At 46.2% G+C, this 22,654-nt stretch overlaps 2 protein-coding genes across 4 annotated transcripts; both read left to right on the top strand.

Moving 5' to 3' along the window:
* The first annotated feature begins 231 nt into the window (after nucleotides 1–231).
* On the top strand, nucleotides 232–12,102 carry LOC122375089 (SET domain-containing protein SmydA-8-like). 2 transcript variants are annotated; one of them, XM_043354271.1, is made up of 4 exons: nucleotides 232–1,701; nucleotides 3,156–3,251; nucleotides 5,311–5,366; nucleotides 8,089–12,102. In XM_043354271.1, exons 1-4 carry the CDS (start codon nucleotides 525–527, stop codon nucleotides 8,212–8,214), a joined length of 1,455 nt encoding a protein of 484 aa, XP_043210206.1. In that variant the 5' UTR covers nucleotides 232–524; the 3' UTR covers nucleotides 8,215–12,102. The 2 variants fall into 2 exon arrangements, with proteins under 2 accessions (XP_043210206.1, XP_043210207.1); XM_043354272.1 differs by lacking the exon at nucleotides 5,311–5,366 and having other exon boundaries at nucleotides 8,089–8,386.
* Nucleotides 12,103–12,550: 448 nt separating this feature from the next.
* Nucleotides 12,551–22,536, top strand: LOC122375090 (annexin A13-like). 2 transcript variants are annotated; one of them, XM_043354273.1, is made up of 7 exons: nucleotides 12,551–12,842; nucleotides 14,034–14,216; nucleotides 14,425–14,629; nucleotides 14,983–15,122; nucleotides 18,468–18,660; nucleotides 20,317–20,429; nucleotides 21,883–22,536. In XM_043354273.1, the coding sequence occupies exons 1-7, from the start codon at nucleotides 12,702–12,704 to the stop codon at nucleotides 22,000–22,002; spliced, it is 1,095 nt and encodes a 364-aa protein (XP_043210208.1). In that variant the 5' UTR covers nucleotides 12,551–12,701; the 3' UTR covers nucleotides 22,003–22,536. The 2 variants fall into 2 exon arrangements, with proteins under 2 accessions (XP_043210208.1, XP_043210209.1); XM_043354274.1 differs by having other exon boundaries at nucleotides 12,687–12,842; nucleotides 21,896–22,536.
* The last annotated feature ends 118 nt before the right edge of the window (nucleotides 22,537–22,654 follow it).

The raw sequence follows: 22,654 nt of genomic DNA, 5'->3' as shown, positions 1-22,654 counted from the left end.
GCTAGAATTCTTTTGCTTTTTTACCTTAAGTCAGCAAGACGCATAGCTCTGAATTAGACAAGCAATTATAAAGGCATTAATTTATGCAAGTGTTTCCTATTTCCGAGATAAGTTAGCCGACCATGAATAAGTGATTCCGTGATTCCATTGCATTTTATTCCAGGTGCTTGTCAGCGTAAGTTTTCGGACTGCGCAGCTAGTTGTGGTGGTGAGTAATACGGTCCGACATTCTGCTCAGCGGGGCCTGCACACCAGACGGTCGTTTTCCCCGTGCCGACCGCGACTGCCCGACGCGCCATCGGTCTTCCTGCACTGCCAAAAATATGCCCCCGGGGCAGAGCCGCAGCGCCAGGCGCGCCGCCGACCCCTCGCTATGTCAGTAACGAGCGAACCGCGATCGCGAACGCGACGTACGTAGCCTGCTCTCGGCTTGGCACAACGTGGGCTGTCTACTTTGTCAAAGATCAGCTTTGGACTGGTTGAATGCGATCAAGACACGTCTATCAAGGACACCACAAATCGCGATGGATCAAATCGGCTCTGTGTCTGTCCTGGACGACTACCTTCACAACATTGTCGGCGAGGAGGCACACGTGCGTATAGCTTTTGATGAGTGTGTGGGACGTCACCTGGTAGCAACCCGTGACCTCGCAGTGGGTCAGGTCATCGCCCGCGAGACGCAGGCCATCTCGGCGCCTCAGAGTGGCCGTCTTTGTGTCGGATGTCAGCGCCGTCCTGCCGGCTCCGAAGGTTGTCCCCGCTGTGGGTGGCCGCTCTGTAATATTTGTGCGGATGAGGTAGAGAGCGGCAATCTGTCGTCTTCGTGGCTGCATGTAGAGTGCGAAATCCTGACACCGCTGCGCGAGAAGCGTCCGTGGCAGACATGGCGTGCGCCTGGTGCGGTGCTGGGAGTCCTGCGCTGCCTTCTGCTGCGCAAAGAACGACCCCAAGTCTGGACTGCCGTTGACTGTCTCCAGGACAACGTCACGAATCTCGGCCGCACTCCGTGGCTGCAGGGATGTCTTCAGAACATCATCGCGCCGATCCAGAACGATTGCGGCCTGAATGAGTCCGTGCGAACTCTAGCACACATCGCCGGGGTGCTAGACACCAACTCCTTCGCGGTATCGGCTGCCGATGGCATGTCTGCCAGAGCGCTATACCCACTCCTCTGCCTGATGGCTCACGACTGCTCCCCAAACACCAACCGCTTCTTCGACTCTGGTGTGACCACACTGATCGCCACCAGACCCATAGCAGCCGGAGAGCGCGTCCTCACGTCCTACACCTCCCTGCTCTGGGGAACGGACGCCAGACGCTCCCACCTCGCCGCCACAAAGTTCTTCCACTGCACCTGTCGTCGCTGCGAACAGCCTAGCGAGCTCGACGCTGAGGTGACGTCTCTGGCCTGCCACAAAGATGTCGACGACGGCAGCATCTGCGGAGGTCGACGATCAAGCCGTCGTGTTGGGGACGACGAAGTCTGGGAATGCGACCGGTGTGGGTTCAGGATGCCGGCAGCCAAGGTGCGCACGCTACACCAGATGCTGGCGATGACGCTGGGCAGGACGCTGGAGCTGCGGGACGTCGAGAAGGCGGAACGCTGGGCGGAGGCGCACCGTGAGGTGCTGGCTGAGAACCATCACTTCCTGCTGGAGACGCGTCTGCTGCTTGTGGACTTGTACGCGGAGAGAAAGGAAGGTGAGAGCAGCGGTCTGAAGACAAAGCGGTGGGTAAAGGTAGGTTGACTTGTGTTATGAAAACTGGAAGGCATGCAGAATCAGTTAGTCATAATTTGACAGGAAATCACAAATAATTATCATGAATCATTAGGAACATGTACTTGTAGGAGAAGTCGCTGAGAAACTCCCTCAGTTACAGCTTGTCTCTGAGTTGACAAATGAGGGCCATGAGTTGCAGCTCCAAATAGATGCATTCAACGTCACCTGGAAACGACCCATCATTTCGAAGGCAGTTGCAGACTCTAGGGAAGATGAATGATCAGGGCTGAGAGATCAAAGATATTTCATATATAGGTATGAGTAATGTATGACTTCTGGTGTCATTTATAGCTACAATATTTTGGCTTAGCTTAGCTGTTGAAAATTGTGTGATTACTTTTAGTTGAGAGATACTCTAGTCAGCTGTGCAGGAAACGTTTGGAAACTTCTTTAGACAGCGTCTCTTTAGACTCTGCATTTAGGCACATTAGCATTGTAGGTGGGTGCCCCAACAGTCCGTGTTGTTTGCAAGTTTGCCGAAGCCCGACATGCTTTACAAAGTTTGTCGAAGTTTTTGGCGTTTAGCTTGTTTCAAGACACAAACAGATGACTCGAATTCAATCTGAATGTTTCAGGACAATGGTGATTATAATCTTGTGATAAAGTCAAATCCATATCTAGAAAGTGTAAAAGCTATAGATATTTATTTTCAATACTTATTATTATTTACTCTTCATGCGTCCGGCTAAGCAAAGTTTTCTTTAAGATGTCACAATCAGCCAGCAATATTTCATAACCTTTTCAAAGGCATTACAGGCGAGGCACCAAACACTCACAGCTATTTGTACAGCCATAGACCCCTTTAAACAAAGGGGTTTAAAGGGGTTTAAAGGGGTCTATGGTACAGCCCTGCCCCCAGTCCGCTTCCATGGCGGCGCGGCCGGCCGAGACGCTGACTCACAGCTCGCTGCCGTGCCAGCGTGTGTTTTGTTTCCGATAGCGGCACAGATAGTGGCAAGGAAAACGCCGATTTAGCTGGCATCGGACCGCAGCGGCGTCAATCCAGCCCCGATGTTCTGGAGATGTCTCGGCGCTCAAAATAGACAGAGCGCCATGGCTGGAGGTGGGCTATGACGCAAAGCCAGCCCGCAGATGCCCTGAAAGACCTCACCTCAAACGGGGTTGATGCCACGGCAGGATTAGAATACTAAAATGGCAGGGTTAAATATATCGATCGCTACCAGATAGTGACTTGGTGTTTGTTATTGTGAGTTGCATGCGGCGGAATCCCTGACAGACTGAACAGTTGAACGCCATTGGGGATTAATTGAACAATTGTTTATGTAGAGGCAACATGTAGAGCGGAGCAATGTGATTTTTAGAGAATGCGGTCCTGAACTTTGCTCTTTGAAATGTTTGATGCTCATTTTACAGGTGATGTTATCGAGAACAACAGAAAGCGACGACGTCTCTGTGAAGGCCTGCTGGATATCACTTCCAGGCTGGATCCGGGCCCCACCCGCATGAGAGGTAAATTCACAGCTGTCTACAACTGTCAGACTATGTTTTACATTGCGTACACTTTCACACTGCACGTATTTGCAGCGAGACAATGTCAACATCTCAAACAAAAGAGCATTTAACATTTTCAACTACTTCTAGTAAATTTATGTTTAGTAAGCAAACTTTCAATCTAAAATTATGTAGTATTGTAAACAAATGGTCTTAGGCTGAACATGGCTGAACTTAATCACTAAATTTTTCAACGAAGAAATATGTTATCTAATCACATATGTAACATTGTAGGAATTATAGAGTAATGCATGCCCTGATTTTACAAATAGAATAAAGGCAACGACAGCGTTGTTACACATGTTTCGCAAAAACTCGCATGCATGTTTTACAATTGACTGCGTTGATGTGTCTCACTGAACTGAAATGCGTGAACTTTGACTCACTGAAATTTGTTCAATATTCTGCAAGCAACCTATGTATGTACCTATAACGTGGAATTGAACCGAACATGTGTGAGAATATGTGAAAGCCTGCAAAAACGTGTTTGCATTTTATTTGGGCTCATGTTCGCTACATAGAACTGGCCACAGATCATGGATCGACTCATATTTCAGGCGATATTTGTCATAAAACAACTTAGTGAAGTTGAAAAAAAAAACAGAGGCCTCCAGACCTACAGAGACCTACTGTTTTCCTAACCCGCGCCCTGGTGGGGTCTGTTTATAACGCGACCTGGTGGGGGGGGGGCTATTTTTTGCCCCCCCTCGTATCTCCGAAACTACTGGACGGATCCGAAAAATTCAAACGGCGTTCGAAAGGCCTGTCAAATTTGTCAAGGGAAACCAAATTTTATTGACCTCGGGGTCACCGATGACGTCACAGGTCAGGTCAAAGATGAAATGTTTCACCGTTCACGGGTCTTCTAGGGAATGCGCTATAACACCGAGGAAAACGCATTTTGTCGGGAATCAGCGATAGGGCGTCAGTTGCCTAGTAGATATGTTGCTGTTAGAGGTCACTGGTCATACCAGGTCAGGTCACAGGTCAGGTCACCAAAGGTCACCAAGGGTCACCACATGAACCCAACTTTACTAAGGTTATGCGATGCATGTTTTATGGCCAGTTTTTCATTTCCAACTCAATGGTGTTGGTTATAAGACCAGCAGGTACGGTTTAGGTCACTTTCTGGTGGAGGTCAGGTCAAGGTCAGGTCAAAAAAGGTCAAATTTCAAAGTTGATATTTTTGCATAAAATGGGTATTGATTCGAAGCAGCTCGTCACGGGGAGTCTAATGGTGGTCTTTCTTTTGCGCTACGAGGTCTAGAATTGCTGAAAATTGAGTTTGAAAATTTGACGTCATCAATTTTGAACAGTTTTTTCGCTATAACTTGGCCAAAAAAAGAGGTATCGATCTCAAATTTGGTATGTAGATAGAAGGCGGTAAGGACTATCACATATATTCCGGTTTTTTCGAAATTCAAAAAAACTTTTTGGATTTTTTGGCTATTATATTCAAAAAATCTATTTTTTTATTTTTGGGGGTCAAAATCCAAAAATTTCAAAAATCCGAGATAGCAGTTTTGTAGCCCTGTCCATTCTACAGCTTTTATGTCTGTATCATTTTTATGTATTTGCAAAGATATAGGCCTGACAGCTCTTCCCGCGAAACCCTTTTTTGGGTCGAAAACGGCAGAACATGACGTCACTCTGACGTCATTTCCGGCCAACCTATCATAGCCTTTGGAAAATTTTTTGGTCACAATGTGTAAAATTGATGTCCGGGAGGGTACTGAAAGTTTGGTGACGATCGGCGCAGTGGTTCTGGAGATATATCGAAAAGTCTGGAGGGGGGGCAAAAAATAGCCCCCCCCCACCAGGTCGCGGGCTAATTTTCATCGATAAGAAAAATCCGTTGAGTTACTGACAACTGTCGCTGACATGAGTCGACTCCAAAGTGTTTCTTTGCCCGCACTAACCCCTACGTCACCGATACGTCACGACGTCAGGCTGATGTACGTCACCAGTGACGTCAGCCGGTGCTCACACCCTGGCCGCCTCTGTGACGTGATTGCAGGGAAGCTCCTCTGCCACCTGATCGAGAGCACTGTGCTGGCTGGCGACCCCCGGCAGGTAGTGTTCACTAAATGGAAGCTCAGCTGTGTGAAGTGCATTTTCCCTGACCAGTCGTTTGCCGAAAAGCCCGCCTTTGCTGTAACGCTGAGAGTAGAGGAGAAAACATCCATGGATTACAACCCTGTATGTGATGATCTAGTTTACATCTGAGGTTTTGACTTGTTCTTCGCTGCAGCTGGTCTGTTAGAACTGCTGTATTAAAAGTCGATCAGGGCGCAGTTTACTGGGCGATAAATAATAACGAGACATTCGTCAATTCGTGTTTGTGCCCCAATATCAGAATAAGGCCATCAACACTTCACAATGGATGTTGCTTACATCGATGAAGGTTATTTGATTACCAATCCATGGATGTCCCTTTTGAAGATGCTGCAGCACCTGAAACATCTGAGAAAACTTTGACCTAGCTAGATTCCGAAAGTGGTTTTAGCTTCGCTTGAGTTTTAATAGCGTTGGCATTTGACAGTTGTTGTATCGAAGCCGACCAAAAGTTACATCGAAAGACACCATCTTTAACCCTCGCCGGACCTATTGGTTTTCTACATACGCGCCGGCCGAGGGGGGGGGGCGCCGGTACGACCCCCCCTCGCCGCTTTGCTCCTGGTGGAGCTAGCGCGTCGCGGAAAAAACGAGCGTGTGCGCCGTCACGAGACGCAGAGATTGGTACCCGATTTTAAGGTCCTAGGTCAACCGGTGACCTCTGAGGTCAGGTCAAGTGCCCTAAGGTACGGTTCAGTTTTTGGTGAATAACTTCGCAAAAACGGCCGCAGAGCCGCGATTTTGGCAGCATCGTGTTCGCCTCGCTCAGGCGCGTCGAATGATATACTTTTTGTTCGGGTCAGGTCAACTTGGGGTGTTGACCTCAGGCAAAGGTCAGGTCAGTACTCCCAGGTCACGAAGTTGGTCGAAAGAGGTCATGTCGCATATCGTTTGATTCGGCAGGTCTTCCGGAGTCCATTGGTGGCTTTCCCGACTCGCTAGCTCAATTTGATCAAGAGTTATTGACGAAAAATGAATATGACCTTGATGACGTCATAAATGACGTCACGCAAGGTCAACATTGCAAAAGTGACGCATCTAACCTTGCAAGGAGTGCATCAAAACACGATTCTGTGTGCTTGAGATAGTTGGAGATCGTTCCCGGCGCCAGAATAGCAGTTTTCATTTTTCCCCATTGACTTATAATGGTGAGGACACGAAAATGACCTGACCTCATATGACCTTTAGGAAAAATCTGAGATCAAAAAGTTGTGAGACTCATAATGGATATCATATAAAAAACACACAATCATAATGGATACTAGATCCTGCAAGTTTCATTTCCCTGTGACATCTCCTCTGGCAGTGAGGGCGTTGCGAAGTTGCGACACCTAAAGACCGTGCAGAGGTTCACTTATGACGTCATAGGTCAGTGACCTGACCTGACCCAAAAATGCGGTTGATTTCAAAAGATCTGGCTTGAATCAAAGGTCATGTATGCCAAGTTTCAGCTCTCTATCTTCGGAGCTATCGCGAAAAAAACCTACGGGGGGGGGGCGGCACCCGCCCCCCTCGGCCGGCGAGGGTTAAACTGTAATTGTTTAAGTGCCTGTAATCTGCCGGTTAGTAACGTAAATAAGCAATAACTGTTCCTCAAAGATGTGTCATTTGCTGTATCCTATGATTGGTCTGTGCTTGTATTTAGTGGTAGTAGACCCAAAGACGAGAGCTCCCGAAACACTGTCCCTTTCTTTTGAAAGAAAGAAAGCAACTCCATCTGAGTTACGATGTAAGTTTCAGTATACATATACGGACCTGACTGTTCGTTGTAGCATACATCAAGCATAACAACACTCACCAGAAGCATTCCAATAATCCGTCGCATTAGTATTTAGTTGCCAGCTGTTCGGTCAGGATTCAACATTGTTCCTCCCTTCCACGCATAGATACTATAGGTTTATACAAGATACATAGCTAGACGGAATTCAGCACTGAGGCACATGAGTCGTATTTTCAATATGCCTGATAGTGATAGTTTGTTGCGCTGCTTTTTCCATTTGATTTGATGCAACAGGCAATACAAATTTGCTTATCATTTTGCATACGAGAACTCGAGCCAGAAAGAAAGAACTTACTAGTATCTTTGCTTAGCGGTACAATATTTGATATGATTTTCAATTCAAAAGCTATAGAACCGACATGACATATTTTGCTGACAATTTGTCCTCCTTAGCTTGCGCGTCTGCTTTTGATGTGTCGAATTTTCACCTGCAGTCTTCCATAAGTCAAGCAAATATTTCATAAACTTCACTGCTAAGAAGCTTCTGATAATTCTAAAAAATATCCATGTTTGCATATAACACGCAGAAGCTTATCTAATCACCATCTGCTCTCATTTCAATCTTCATATAATATACCATTTTTACCTAATATTTGTCTCCAAGTTATGGTGCTTGTGTACCTACTCTTTATAAATCGTGGTTTAATGGCATGAAATTATTGGCTTTTGAGGGCATTGATTCAGTCAATCAAAAAGGAACACTCTTATCTTTAACTCATGCTCAATCTCCTACAATGAAAGTAGTGGACTACCTAGAACCAAATTCCAAACTTGCTGCTTTTTTAGCGAGCGTCCTCCTACCGTCTTCCCAAAATACCGACACCCAAAAACGACTTGCCACAAAACCTTTCAGATTTCGATGCATGGAAACACCTAACGCCGAGTGTTTGACGATTTCAGAAGCCGGACTCGTGGTACGTGGCATTGGCTGATGAGGCGGTGACCATCCTTCGCTACGACGGCCTCCTGCGCCCACTGGCAGAGCGAGTGAGGGAGCTGGTCCGGGCTCGGATGCCTGCTACCTGAGCGCCACCTACGGCCAGGCTGTGCGACCCGCGCGCCACCTGTGCTCGAAGCTGCCGGCCTGTTGTCCACCGTCTCATGTGGCTTACTGCCGTGTATGTCTTTGTCGAAAGAAAACGGCTGTCACGTTTTTGCAGTCCAGTGGCTGTCTTCAAATAACATTATTTGAAGCTTAGATAATTATTATCACGCCATAGCACATTATTTGTAGCTTTCCAGGAAAGTCTCCATGCATGACAACCAGATAGGCAGCTTTTTACTGATGAGTCTTGTGCCGAACTGCCTAAAATTGATGTGAAGGTAGAAGTGAACCCATGATGATAGGATACGGCTAGATGGATACATCAGTTGTTATCTGCGAGTACCTCTTGTTTTGTATTTTGAAACGAGTGATCTAATATCACTTGGTTTATGTGCTGGAACTTATCACATACACAATACCTTTATCGAGCGAAAACTTGATATAGAAATCAATACCGGTAAGAATACGACTGAGTAACAATGTGTTGGGTCGAGTTATCATATTGCCGACTCAAAGTCTCAGTGCCAAGTGCCTCAAAGTTTTCGATGTAAACACCAAACAGTTTGTGTTAGCTGTTAGTTCTTTTGTTTTGATCTACCATGTCGGATGTCTTAGCACGAATGTTTGATCAACGATCATATTAATGTTTAACCCGCGCACCGACGGGGGTCTGCGCTAACTTCGTACCGACGGGGGGGGAGGGCGGATGACCGCCCCCCCCCCCCTGAGATCTCGAGAACGAAGCAAGATAGCGACAAGCGGTAAACGGCAAGGGATACGCACGGACAAGGTCTACAATTTTTACAAAGGTCATTTTCAGGTCAGGTCAAAGATGACGTCACAGGGGTCAAAAAAGTTAAAATGGCGGCGCTAGGTATAGGGAGAGTTTTTCTCGAATAACTTTCGAACTAGTCAACATAGGAACACACTAAGGGCATCATCGTGATCCTCTCGTTAATCCACATCGAAGGATATATATGTTGACCTCGAAAGGTCAAGGTCAAAGGTTGACCTCAGGTCACGTGACCTCGAGGTCATCATGTATATCATTCGATGCGCCTTGACGATCTGAACACAATGAGACCATCCGCGCGGCTGTATCTTCTTCCTGTACGGAGTTATTGTAAAAAAAAACGCTGGTGACCTTTGATGACGTCACATGACCTTACATCTACCCAACAGTAAAACAGACCTCAAGGTAAAGAAGGTTGATCATATATGAGGTCATGTATGGTTTATGGGGCCATTCCGACCCGTTTTAGTGGTAAAAACAGGGAGCTGATTTTTCCCCCATTGACTTATAATGGGGGGTCGAGAAATTGACCTGACCTTAGGTCATCGATATCAAAATTCCGAGATAAACAAATTGTAGCTACTAATGACCTTTTAACATCCTGCGACTTTCAAAGGCCTCCAACATCTACTGTAACTCTGGCACGGTGACAAAGTTGCAAAAAAGTAACTTGAGGTTGGGTCATTCAAAGTGACCTGGTGACCTGACCTTAAAAGTTAGGAGGTTCAAACTTGCACACCATGTGTAAAATTGATGAGAGAATAGTCGTACCAAATTTTCGCGGCGCGTAGCGCCGCGGTTTTCCCGCTATTCGCGAAAACCCTCAGGGGGTGGATATCCGCCCCCCCCCCGTCGGTGCGCGTGTTAAATATTTGAGACATGTCACCCGCATCGATCGAAATACTACATAAAGCGGGCTTTTAGATGGATATTAATGCGAACACCCCTGATCCCGTCATGATTTGTGTGTTTCCAGGCAAGTGAATACGTATCACACTAGTGAGACGATTCATATGTGTAGATTGGAGAAGGCTGCGGCTCCTTGACTGTGAGGCTAACTGATAATCTTAATTTTGATGAAAGCTTAACATTTTTCACATGACAGCTGTGTTTGCGTAAGCATTTAAAAAAGACACAGCTTGTAATGACAAATCGTTCATTGAAAACAATGTATTTATGTGTTTGCAAGTCGGCGAGCAAATATATAGGGTAGCCTGGGGCAAGACGCCCCAGATAATTTATTTTGCTACATAACTTTTGTCCCATATCACCTGAAAGGCCAAATTTGTGCTCAATGCGTTCTTTGGACATTTTACTTTAAATTCCACCCCTCAAATTCATTCACTTATGATCGGACTCCCAGCTAGGAACTGATTTGTGAAGCAACTGCAAATAGGACGTTTTGCCCCAAGCCCAGGGCAAAACGCCCCACGGCCTGGGGCAAGAAGCCCCATACTCTAGATTAAAGATTAAACATGCTAGTTGACTAAATCTCATATGAGAGGTCCGTTAGACCTTGGGAGGCACGGCACTGAAGTTAGCACCTTCCATCCTATCAGGTGTTCAGCTACGACACTATTGTATGAGCAGGTTTTTCACCTGCCTCACAAGGCCAAATAATAAATTATTACAATGCAAATGTTAACAAAATACTTCCTTTGCCATCCAGTTGCTGAGAAAAGTACATATAAATGCATAGAAACATACCGTTCGCCAGCTACCGAACATTAGGAAGTGGGTAGTCCGAACAACACATGAGGTAAAACGCCCCATGGGGCTTTTTGCCCCGCGACCTACTGGGGCGTTTTACCCCATCACGTAGTTCGGTCAGAGAACAACGCCTTGCACTCCAGGAAGACATAATCTAACACGAACCAACCCGGCATGATAAGCGTAAGACAATACATAGTTGTTCAAAATACATAAAAGTCGTTAACCTGATGTGGACGATAAAAGAACGCCATGATGCATAATCTGACAACAAAACATAAAAATCACTCCCAAAACACATTTTTGGCTATGTCTCCCTAAAGAGTCATCACAATTTCTTTCCAGTCTGCTCATATAATGATCGTATAGTGCACGTTTTATAGAAGAGAGGATGTTTCCCCAGAACCTTGCCAGTTCCGAGAAACATCGGTGAGGCGTTTTACCTCGGCGGGGCGACTTGCCCCGGTCTACCCTATAGCTGCATTTTGAACACTTATTTACCTCTTCATTTGTTAAATGGCTGTAGGTATAGCAGCTACAAGCTAATTATAGCTATTTCGGATTCATATTTGAGAGGTCTTTTGCGTTAATTCATACACAATTGGTATCGATCTAAGGCAATGGATTAAATTTGCCGCGAAGGGAAAGCTGGCGGGGGCCGCGGGGGGGGGGGGGGGTGCGCAGAATCTTCCCTCCCCCGGCAGGTCGCGTATGGCTGGATAGTCAAGAGGGGCGCGGATTCACTAAGCATTGTTGCAAATATTACGAAGGTGTGTAAAAAAATGTGTTACCATGCGTCTGTCAGATCTACAACGCATAAAGTACGAGAAGGTACACACACAGAAATATTGAGCGCAAAAACGGTGTAATTGAAAGTACCAAAAAGAACATTTTTTTTTTGGTGTAAAATAACTCTGTTTTCTGGGTAAAAGAACACTTATATGTGTGTTTTGCTAGCTTCGGAGTGTTTCACTATTGTGTAGAAGAACCGCTTTCAGTGTAACTTTACCGCGAATCTCGCGTTACATTTACGCACAAATATGTGTTTTTGGTAAAAAGTACCAAAAGGAACACTCGCGTGGTAATTGTACACATATTCATGGCGGTAAATTTACACAAATATGACGGTTATTATAACGATTTTTTCTGGTAAAGCTAATGTTGGGCCCTCAAAATTTGTAACGCAAGCGACACGCGGCGGAACGTTTCGCCAGCTTCGAGCCATATAGTAGAAAGTGGCAGCTCTCCGTGACAGGTCTGCATTTTATCGCAATATGCCCATGCAAGTGTTACACGCACCCATCCACCAACGTATACCTAACGTCATGTAACCGCAAACAGACAATACATTTAGAGTAGCGACTAACGAGATCTCATTAGCATCGACTGCTAGACCATTGGTGCGTCTATGGGATCCGCTGTGGGGGGTCTGGACGTAGACACAGGACATGTATTTCTGCTTCCAGTCGGGGCTTACAAGACGCGGGGCTAATTGTGGTAACCGTAACCAAGGAAGCGCTACACTGCCAGGACGCAGTACACAGTTCCTGGAACCACAAACCAACGTAGGTCATGACGTCATAATGACGTAACGAGGAATGTGCCATGGCCACTGTGCGGTCAGAACGGGCAGGACTGAAATCAATGAGAGTTGGCTCGACGTATCAAAGCCAATAGGTATACAATATGCATGGGAAGTGTCAGTTTGAGGCTCGGGGTAAATAAGAGGATGAAGGTTATGGAGCGCGGGCGATTAGGTGCAGCCGTGGAACCGAAGCGATGCGTTCGGCCCGGCACTTTCGGCCCGGCGCGTTCGGTCCGGCGCGTTCGGTCGGGCGCGTTCGGTCCAGCGCGATCGGTCCGGCGCGATCGGCGGCCTACACCTGGCCAGCCGGTGTTTGTTTGAAGGTTTCCACAGAGCCATCGACCGGCCGGTCCGGTCGCCAACTGACCGGAGCACCCCTAATGGTGCCGCACGCGGCCGAACTGCGTCCCAGCCCCAGACGCCGACCAGGTCCCCAAGGAGGCGCGCAGGCTCGCACCGTTCACAGGGGTGCCCCGGCTGCGAGTTGTCACGGCGGCAGTAATCAGTGCAGCACGATGAAGGTAAGTGGTGTATTTTATTCTATGTTGTCACCCTGCCGTCTATTTCTCATTAAAGCAGTTCAGTGTTCACATCACGACGTAAGTCAAATTTAGTCAAGATAACACGCTCTTTGGAAAACCTTAGGGGGGTGGGGTTGCATCACCCCCTCCCCTGCCAGGGCGAGGGTTAAAAGCCAGTCATTTATTGGATACCACAAATACCCGCAATAAATAAATAAGTAAAGAAATAAAAATTTCAGAATACCTATGTGTAAAATTGATTGAATCGAGGGGATTGAAAGTTTCGTCGTGATCCGCCGCTTTTTACGCGAGTTATTCACGAAAAACCGAGGGGGGTCCGTTCGCCCCCCCACCCCCTATACGGGCAAGGGTCAAATTTTTGTAAGATTCTACAAGATGCGTTCCATATAATTCAAGACATTTTCCCCGTCCAGATCCGTGTGTTTTCCTTTGTGTTGTGCCCCAGACTGGGCCTTTCGCTAGAGCGAAGCAAGAGACAGCAATACTACCCAGACCGAACAAAAAATGGATACTGTTTGCTATAATTCTTCTAGTCCAACACACATTGCCCATCAATGCATAGGCAAAATAGCTTGAAGGGTCGATAGCGTGTCGCCACTTATTATCAGTCCTAGGGCTGAAATAGCGGTATGAATCGTTAATCAGCCACGGAGAATCCCGTAACGACACGCATGCATAAATAGCCAAAAATGTGGAAACATATAAGAAGCATCAAAGCAACGACAACGCAAGAAATAACTGCTTCATGATAAGGCTTCGGCTTTATCAAAACTGTACGGTACACATGTATGTTTACTTCAGACTGGTATGTTTACTGGCTACTGCCTCAAATGTGAGGCAGTAAACATGGCCTTTGACGTGTCAATGCATTGCCACGGTCAAAGACCGGTGCATTTTATTGCAAGGTAAAACTGGCGACCTATACGCACGTGACTGGTTAGCTGCAGTGAACACTTACATGGTCGATACTTGATTCCGGCAATCACGACATAAGTCACCCTTGAGTTGATATGCAAAGACTGAAATAATAAATCACCTCTTTGAAACATAATAAAGTATGACTCACAAGTGCTAGTAATGAAGGGTAGAGTTGAATTCCGCAGTCTGTATAGGTGGGTAAACTGAAACTCCTGTTACTTTATGCTGAAAACGTTACTATCATTTGCACAGGGCGGCACCATCAAGGAAAACAAGGACTTCGGTGAGCCGCAGGCCGACGCCGCGGGACAGCGACTGCGTAAGGCAATGAGAGGCATTGGCACAGACGAGCGAGTCATCATCGAGATTCTGACAAAGCATACCGCCATGGAGCGCAAGATGATCGGAGACCGCTACAAGGTTCAGTTTGGCCGGGTAAGTGTGAAGGCTGGCTTTGAATGAAAACATCGATCGTGGCAATTTTAGATGTGAAATATATACTGCCTGCATTCTAGTGTGCGTCGATACAGAACCGAGTAATAATTCACGGTACGAAGAAAGTTAGCACATTGTGTAACACATGACTAGACCTCACCGTGACCCTCCAGCTCCTGCTCACTCTTATCCCCTCCTACCACCGCAGGACCTCAAAGAGGACCTGAAGTCGGAGCTGGGCGGCTACTTCGAGACGGCGGCTCTGGCGCTGTGCGAGTACGACAGCCACTATCTGGCGCAGTGGTGCCGACGAGCCATGAAGGGTATCGGTACCGACGAGGATACCCTGGTGGAGATCCTCTGCGGCTGCAAGGAGGACATGCTGATGCAGGTCGACGCCGCCTACCAGTACAGTGAGTGGGCGGATCACTGGGAGGGGTGATGGTGGCACATGATATTGTCATGGTGGAGCCAGCTGCAGACGCTTTTAAATAACCCTAGTGATCTAAATAACCTTCTAAATAACCATATCTAAATAACTTCTAAATACCCTACCGAATATTTGGGTTTGGGCACTGCTGTGCACTTTTGACTGCTCTTCGCTGCAGAATTGATTACTTCTTCGTCATCCCAGAAAAAAGATAAATCACGTCTTTTATATTTCAGGTGTTAAGCCAGCTGTTCTGCTTTCCATTTCACAGGAATGTTCGAGGAAGACTGGGGGCTGATGTATCAGATGTTTAACGAACTGCTTTTCCTTCCCCAGTCTACGACCGATCTTTGGAAGAAGACATCGAGTCGGAGCTGAGTGGGAACATCAGGCAGCTCATGATTGCCCTGCTGCAGGGACAGAGAGCCGAGCAGGAGGGAGAACCGTCGCGGGATGAGGCAAAGAAAATTGCTCAGGTTAGTGATGTAGGAGTAACGCTGCCACACCAAACCCCTCGTTATGAAAGTTTGGTTGTCTGAGCCACAATCGCAATATATGATTGAACCAGAACATTATGTGTTTGTAATTTGTTCAAAACGTGTCATTCTGAAATTTATCGTCTTTATCTTTAACTGATCTTCCTCTCCTTGGCTCATTTCATGATAGACATTGGTCTGCTACCCGACAAATCCCTGTCTAAATGACCGGTTGAAAAGTCCCCTTGACACGGTGCTGTCCAGTGTCCACGCTAACGATGTCTCCCGGTTTCCAATAAACATAGATTTTAAAAAAATCGTAAGGAGGTTTTGCTCGTCCTCGCACAACAGTTAGATTATAACTACTAGATTATTATAATTATTAGGATAAGATTATGATTTACGGTTATGAATGATATAATAGTTCGTTTTTTTTCAAAAGGACGCTGGCTCCAAGTATGTTTTTCGAACAAGCACGTGTTTTAGCCGCCAAAACGAGCAAAAACTGAACCTGAGAAAATCGAACGTCGACTAATTTTAACATGTGATTTCTTCCCGATAATTTCCATATGTGCGTTTTGGAACCAGATATGGGAACAGTGGTGACGTCATGCTGTCGAACACGTATTGCAATGTAACGTACAACTATCATGGACGGAACCGCTTACTCGATTATGCTCGGCAACAGTGAAAAACTAAGTTTCACCCAAATTCGTTGACACTTGTCCCATTGCACGGACATTTGGGTGCCTGCTGCCACCAGTGACGTCATCATTGTATGTTCATTTTTAAGAAACAATTTCCAGCTACTTACCGTGCACAATTTGAAATCGATCATTTTTTCGGTAAGAAATTCTTGGCCAGACACTGAAGCCACGGAATATATAGTCTACGACATGGAATGGACAGGAGCTTCGATTAGCATTGCCACGTGTGTAACCAAAAATCAAGGATTTTGCCGGATGAATATCCGGAGATCCGGAGGATGCGGATGAATTTCTTTCCACGTGGGTGTACATTTTCATATATTTTCTTAACATTTCATACATTTTTTCTTAACAATCGTCGAATGATTCGTCTTCAACTTAAAGGCCCAAGTTGTGACTGTGACTTCGAAATGGTAACCGTATATTTTATTGGAAACTTTTAGCACACATTGTTACGGGAGCATTTATACATATTCATTGCATTAGAGTTTTAACATTGGTCTAAAATTAAATGAAATTCGATGAAATTCGTCTAAAATTTGATGAAGATGAGGAAGTGCGAGCATTCGCGCTCTACTTTCAGGGTCCCAGGACTATATATGGCCTTGGTCCCAGGGCGTATCGGTTCCTACAAAAACGGTACGTCCTTCCCCATCCTCGAACTCTGCGGAGGAAGATGGGAAAAATACAGATGCGAGCTGGCTTTCATGACGCTATCTTGGCTCTCATAAAAGAGAAGTTCGCCGGAGCAAGTGCCAAGGACAAGCTGTGCATCATTTCGTTCGACGAAATGCAGCTGAAACCAAGGTTGGCCTACCAGCGGGGTGATGACGTCATCGAGGGCTTCACTGATCATGGCTCTCTCTGCCGCGCCAATGCCTGCGCCGACCACGCCTTGTTCATGATGGTGCGGGACGTCAGTGTCACCAAACGCTGGAAACAGCCCATCGGTTTCTTTCTGAGTTCCGGAACGACCAAGGCCGTTGTGCAGCAGCAGCTGTTAACACAGTGTGTCCAACGTGTAACAACAACAGCGGGATTCACTGTGCTAGCTACAACTTGTGACATGTCAAAGAACAACCAGGCGACCTACAGACTGCTCGGAGCTGCGGAAACCGGCTTGTTCACCGTGGACGGGCACGAGGTTGCTGCTCTGTATGACGTGCCTCACATCTTCAAATGCATACGAAATGCATTAATGAAATACGATATTGAAGTAGACGGTGAAGTAGCCTCTTGGAGTCATTTAGAAACACTCTACGCACTGGAATGCGCTTCTTTCCCACGGGCTGCTCCAAAACTAAGCCAGAAACACATCAGGCCAAACAGCATTGAAAAATGAAAGTCAGCTATGCCCTACAGGTGATGAGCCGGACAGTAGCAGCAGCAATCACATTGCATGCGACCCACGGCAAGCTCCCGCGCACTGCACTCCCGACTGCTACTCTCCTGCTGCGCCTCAACGACCTGCTCGATGTGCTAAACTCTTCCGACCGGTTCGACCCCTGCTCAAAGCGACGCGCGATATCCAGCCTCCATCCAGCAACGGCGGGAGAACACCTGCAGTTTCTTCAGGAGAGCGACGCCTGGCTGCAGCGGTGGACGGTCGGTGGCGGCGCCAGCATCGACTCCATTCGAGGACTGCGACAAACGATAAAAGGCGTGGTGAAAATCTGGGACTTGTGTCAGGCTGCTGGGTGCACGTTCCTGTGCACTCGCCGCTTAAACCAAGATCCAAGCTACTGAAAATGAAAGTTTATCTCGGCAAAAATATATATTAGGCACATACACGGTGCCTGTGTACCTACTTATAATGAAGAAACATTATGACAACGTTTGAAACGTTTAACACAACCCCTCCTCTAAATGCATTTATGAAACGTGAGTGGGCCAATAAAGGCAACTAGTTTTAACTGTAACAAAAAAGCACTTCTGGGCACGTAAATGGGGTAAATGTGGTAAAATGTGGTAAAATCCACCACCCCATATCGCCTCTACCGGAAACCCGTTTTAACCCCCGAAGGACATTGGCAATTGAGCAGGATCGTTCATGTTTATCAAAACAGCCGGCAACTTTCTATCGCAGCGAAAGGTTGACTAGGACGAGAGTCATTGCTTTCACTGACTATGACAAACCTACTCGAACGGATTTTCACCTAGGAAGTTACCAAACGAATGTTGAAAAATACATCAGCACCATGAAAAAACCTTACCCACCATCCTCAGCAACGCCGCCTCCCGCCGGCGTCCACCGGAAAAGGGCGGCAAACGAGCGAAGTTTAAATGGTCAGAAGTGATTCCAGACAGCAACACCTGATTAGATAAAATGCACCTTCTCATATTGCCCCGGTACCCCGTTATGCCCCAGCTTCCCCTATTAGTTATAGGTCTGGCAACTATACTTTCATCCTCGTAAAGGAAGTAACCACAGCGAATCCGCACGACTAAATCATCAGGTCGCCAAAAACTCGGCAGTTACAGGAAATCTCGATCTTGTCCATTCCATGTCGTAGACTATATATTCCGTGCTGAAGCTGCCAAAACTCACGTGAGAGCTTCGATATTGCACTTTGAGCCAGCGTCCTTTTGAAAAAAACGAACTATAGTGTGGTATTTGAATTTAGATGTTTATTTTCAGCAACTTTACGAGGCTGGAGAAGGAATGAACGGAGGCACGGATGAAGACGAGTTTATCCGCATCTTCGCGACAACCAGCTATCCTCTGTTGAAACTGACAATCGAAGAATACACGGTCTTCGCTGACAACACGCTGGAGAACGCAATAGAGAAGGAGTTTTCAAGCCATATCAAGAAAGCCCTGGTGACGATGGGTAGGTATTTATTCCCGCACTAGCCTTTCTAAGCATCCCGCTCATCTACCAATAAGCATAACCTTTCTACGGAGAGCCTGTGAGGAAGTTCAATGAAAAAAATGTTTAAACGTAGGTCATGTGCGTAGACGTTCACTATTCAGATTTGGGCTGTTTCTTCTGTTTGTAATGCTTCAACCGAAAGAATTATGAAAGTTGTGTTAACCTGAGCCACGTATGACTATTCCCGGACCCTGCCGCCCGCAAGGAGGGCGTTTCGCTGCCCCACCCCCACCCCCTAAGATCTCGGAAAGCAACCGAACGATTTTCAAAATTGAAAAGGCGTTCGATTGTCACGCCAATAAATTATACCATCTGCCCCAATTTCATTGATTTAGGCAGGGCTGGTAAAGTGTTATGTCCTATTGACGTCGTCGGGGACACAGTACCAGTAAAAGTTCAAGTACCCGGGGTCAAAATTACCACATTTAGTAAACTTTTACAGTAATAAATAACTTTCAAATAAAGCAGAAGCCAGAAACTAAACGCAAGTAAAAGATATCATTGAATCCACAACGTATATCCCCTTTAACAAGGACATAAAAAGCCCCTATACCTAATACATACCTACAACATGGTTATGAACAATTAGTAGCCACAACTCACTTCCGTTAACAGCAAAACTACCGTCGACAATTGCTAACGAAAACTAGATCAAACTAGATGATCAAACACATACTAACAGACGCTTAGACACCGACCCCGCTGTCGGCTGTGCTATTTCAAGCGGGGTTGATTGACGACCAGTTGTAGCCAGCTATACGACTAGACAAACGACTAGATTCGGAACCGGGGGCACATGGTAAATTCATGCGGGGTCGATAGTTTCTAGCCGTCGTCGTTGAGAGCTACCGATACAATAGCGACACCTATTGCATCTGTTCGACGATCGTAGCGCCCCCTACCCTTTCCGGGTTCTTCGTCTGTTACGCTACCCGCTGACCGAGTGATGCCGTGACATTTAATTAACAAACTGGAAATTTCGAAGCGCGAGTCTGATAAGCAATTTAGTACATATGACTGCTAAAAGTCGGGGTCATTTTTCGCTCTCATTTTTTGGTCGGGGACGCAATTTGCTTTTTTACCAGCCCTGGATTTAGGTGCAACCGATGTTGTCACATGATGTTAAGTCAAAGGTTGTTGTCGGCCGTTTACAGGCCTTCTATGAAAAGTGCTTTGGGTCAAAATTGCAGAACATGAAGTCATTTCGACGTCATTTATGGGCAAGCTAGCGTATCTTCTGAAACAAAAAACATATGAAAGCTTAGAGAAAAACGATGGAAACATCCTGTGGTCACCAGGTGTAAAATTGACGTCCGGGTTGGTCCTCGAAGTTTGCTGACGATATATGCATTTTTTGGAGATATCAACAAAAAGAGAGAAGGGATTTTCCGCCGCCCTCCGCCCCCGCCCCCTATGAGGCGCGGGTTAAATCAGGGTTGGTAGGCAAGATGATATTTTTAGGTTCGCAACAAAAGCCTCAACAGTGTACGACAGCAGTTTCAATACTTTGATAACAAGTGGAGTTTCAGAAATATGAGAATCCCAAGCCCATACAACTTCGCTTTTCCACTTATAATGTTATTGTTCTGTAGCCAATGAATATCTATTCGGCAGTGCTCTGCATCAAGGACCAGGTGGCATACTTTGCTAAGACCCTGTTTGAGGCGATGGACGGTCCAGGTACCAAAGACGATGTTCTCATCAGGATACTGGTAACACGCTCCGAGGTGAGATACACTCCCCAAACCTCTTCACCGTGAGTGTTTCGAACAACTTCAGTATGAATATGTTTACATCTAAACACATTATACATATTGTTAACCCGCGCACCGACGGGGGGGGCGGATATCCGCCCCCCTGAGGTTTTTCGCGAATAGCGGGAAAACTGCGGCGCGTAGCCCCGCGAAATTTGGTATGACTATTTCCTCATCAATTTTGCAGATGGTGTGTAAGTTTGAACCTCCTACCTTTCAAGGTCAGGTCACCAGGTCACTTTGAATGACCCAACCTCAAGTCACTTTTTTGCAACTTTGTCACCGTGCCAGAGCTACAGTAGATGTCGGAGGCCTTTGAAAGTCGCAGGATGTTCTTAGGTCATTAGTAGCTACAATTTTTATATCTCGGAATTTTGATATCGGTGACCTAAGGTCAGGTCAATTTCGCGACCTCCCCATTATAAGTCAATGGGGGAAAAATCAACTCCCTGTTTTTACCACTAAAACGGGTCGGAATGGCCCCATATACCATACATGACTTCATATACGACCAACCTTCACTACCTTGAGGTCTGTTTTGCTGTTGGGCAGCTGTGAGGTCATGTGACGTCATCAAAGGTCACCAAAGGTTTTTGGCCAATAACTCCGTACAGGAACAATATACAGACGCGTGGATGGTCTCATTGTGTTCAGCTCGTCAAGACGCATCGAATGATATACATGATGACCTCGAAGTCACGTGACCTGAGGTCAACCTTTGACCTTGACCTTTCGAGGTCAACATATATATATATATATATATATCATTCGATGCGGATTGACGAGAGGATTACGATGATGCCCTTAGTTTGTTCCTATCTTGACTAATTCGAAAGTTATTCGAGAAAAACTCTCCATATCTAGCGCCGCCATTTTGACTTTTTCGACCCCTGTGACGTCATCTTTGACCTGACCTGAAAATGACCTCAGTAAAAATTGTAGATCTTGACCGTGCGTATCCGATGCCGTTTACCGCTTGTCGCTATCTTGCTTCGTTCTCGAGATCTCAGGGGGGGGCGGTCATCCGCCCCCCCCCCCTCGGTGCGAAGTTGGCGCAGACCCCCGTCGGTGCGCGGGTTAAACCATAACAGTGAATTGTTACTTATGGCTTATTGACCCATTATGGACCCATTAAATAGTCACTGATTCAGTCAAGCAGTCCCAACTACGCAGTCAATCACGCTTCAATTTAAGCTCAATAATCAATTGTCATTGCACTGAATACGAGAAATATGTATGTAAATTTATTAAGCGGGAGTCTGATTCTTTTCTAAGCGATAGGTGAATGGGGTCCAACGAAATAAAGTACCTTTGCCTGCTAGTTGCTACGATTTCACCCTCATCTCATTGTTATTGGTACAGGAATTGATAATTGATTTGCGGATTGTAGCTGTACTTATCGATCGATTGATTGGGATCTTTGCAGATTGATCTGGAAGACATCAAGGATGCTTTCAAGAAGACGTACCACAAGTCGCTTGCTGACGCGGTAAAGGATGAAACGAAGCGAGACTACCGGAAAATTCTTCTAGCTATCATCAAATAACTCCACGACTACCACGTCTCTGCCAGCCCCCAGGCCTGCGGTGCTCGCCTAATGCGATATCAGCAATACCGAATACCGAATGAGAGGTGTTCTACGGGATGAACATGATACTTTTATGAAACGCACAATTTCTCCAAAACTAGGGTGAGTCCATGAACATACTAAATCAGAGAAACATTATCATCAATTTAAGAATAAGACTTTGGAGGTAAACGATTGATATTAGGTTTTTAGTGTCTTGGTGAATAACATTGGCGGAAAAAACATCATGGCTCACTTATATGACCATGGGAATTCCGTGTATGGTTTTGACACGGTATCAAGTGCAGTGTGTTTTGCATATTCTCATATTGGTCTTAATCTGAATCGTGGCTCAATATTGAGCTCTCAAGATCGAGTTAGCTCTATGAAGTTTTAGCAAGCTATGGTTTGATAGCTCAATTTAGCCTTAGAGGCGGTGTGTTTGTGTGTTTTTGTCGTGTCGCCAAGTGCAGCCCAGTATTAAAAGTGAATAAAACAGCTATTCTGAATGAATTTCTAAACGTTTGGATTCGACGACAAGCTAACGAATGGCGTCGGGAAATGAACGTGTGTTGATGGAAGACGAACGTATGGTGTCGCCACCTAGCCAAAGCTCGGAGTCCGTATCAGC

The sequence above is a fragment of the Amphibalanus amphitrite genome, unplaced genomic scaffold (assembly GCF_019059575.1).
Source record: "Amphibalanus amphitrite isolate SeventyFive unplaced genomic scaffold, NRLGWU_Aamphi_draft 001772F_arrow, whole genome shotgun sequence".
In the NCBI taxonomy this organism is placed as follows: domain Eukaryota; kingdom Metazoa; phylum Arthropoda; class Thecostraca; order Balanomorpha; family Balanidae; genus Amphibalanus; species Amphibalanus amphitrite.
The sequence above is the reverse complement of the archived record's forward strand: the minus strand, read 5'-3'. Positions and strand labels throughout refer to the sequence as shown.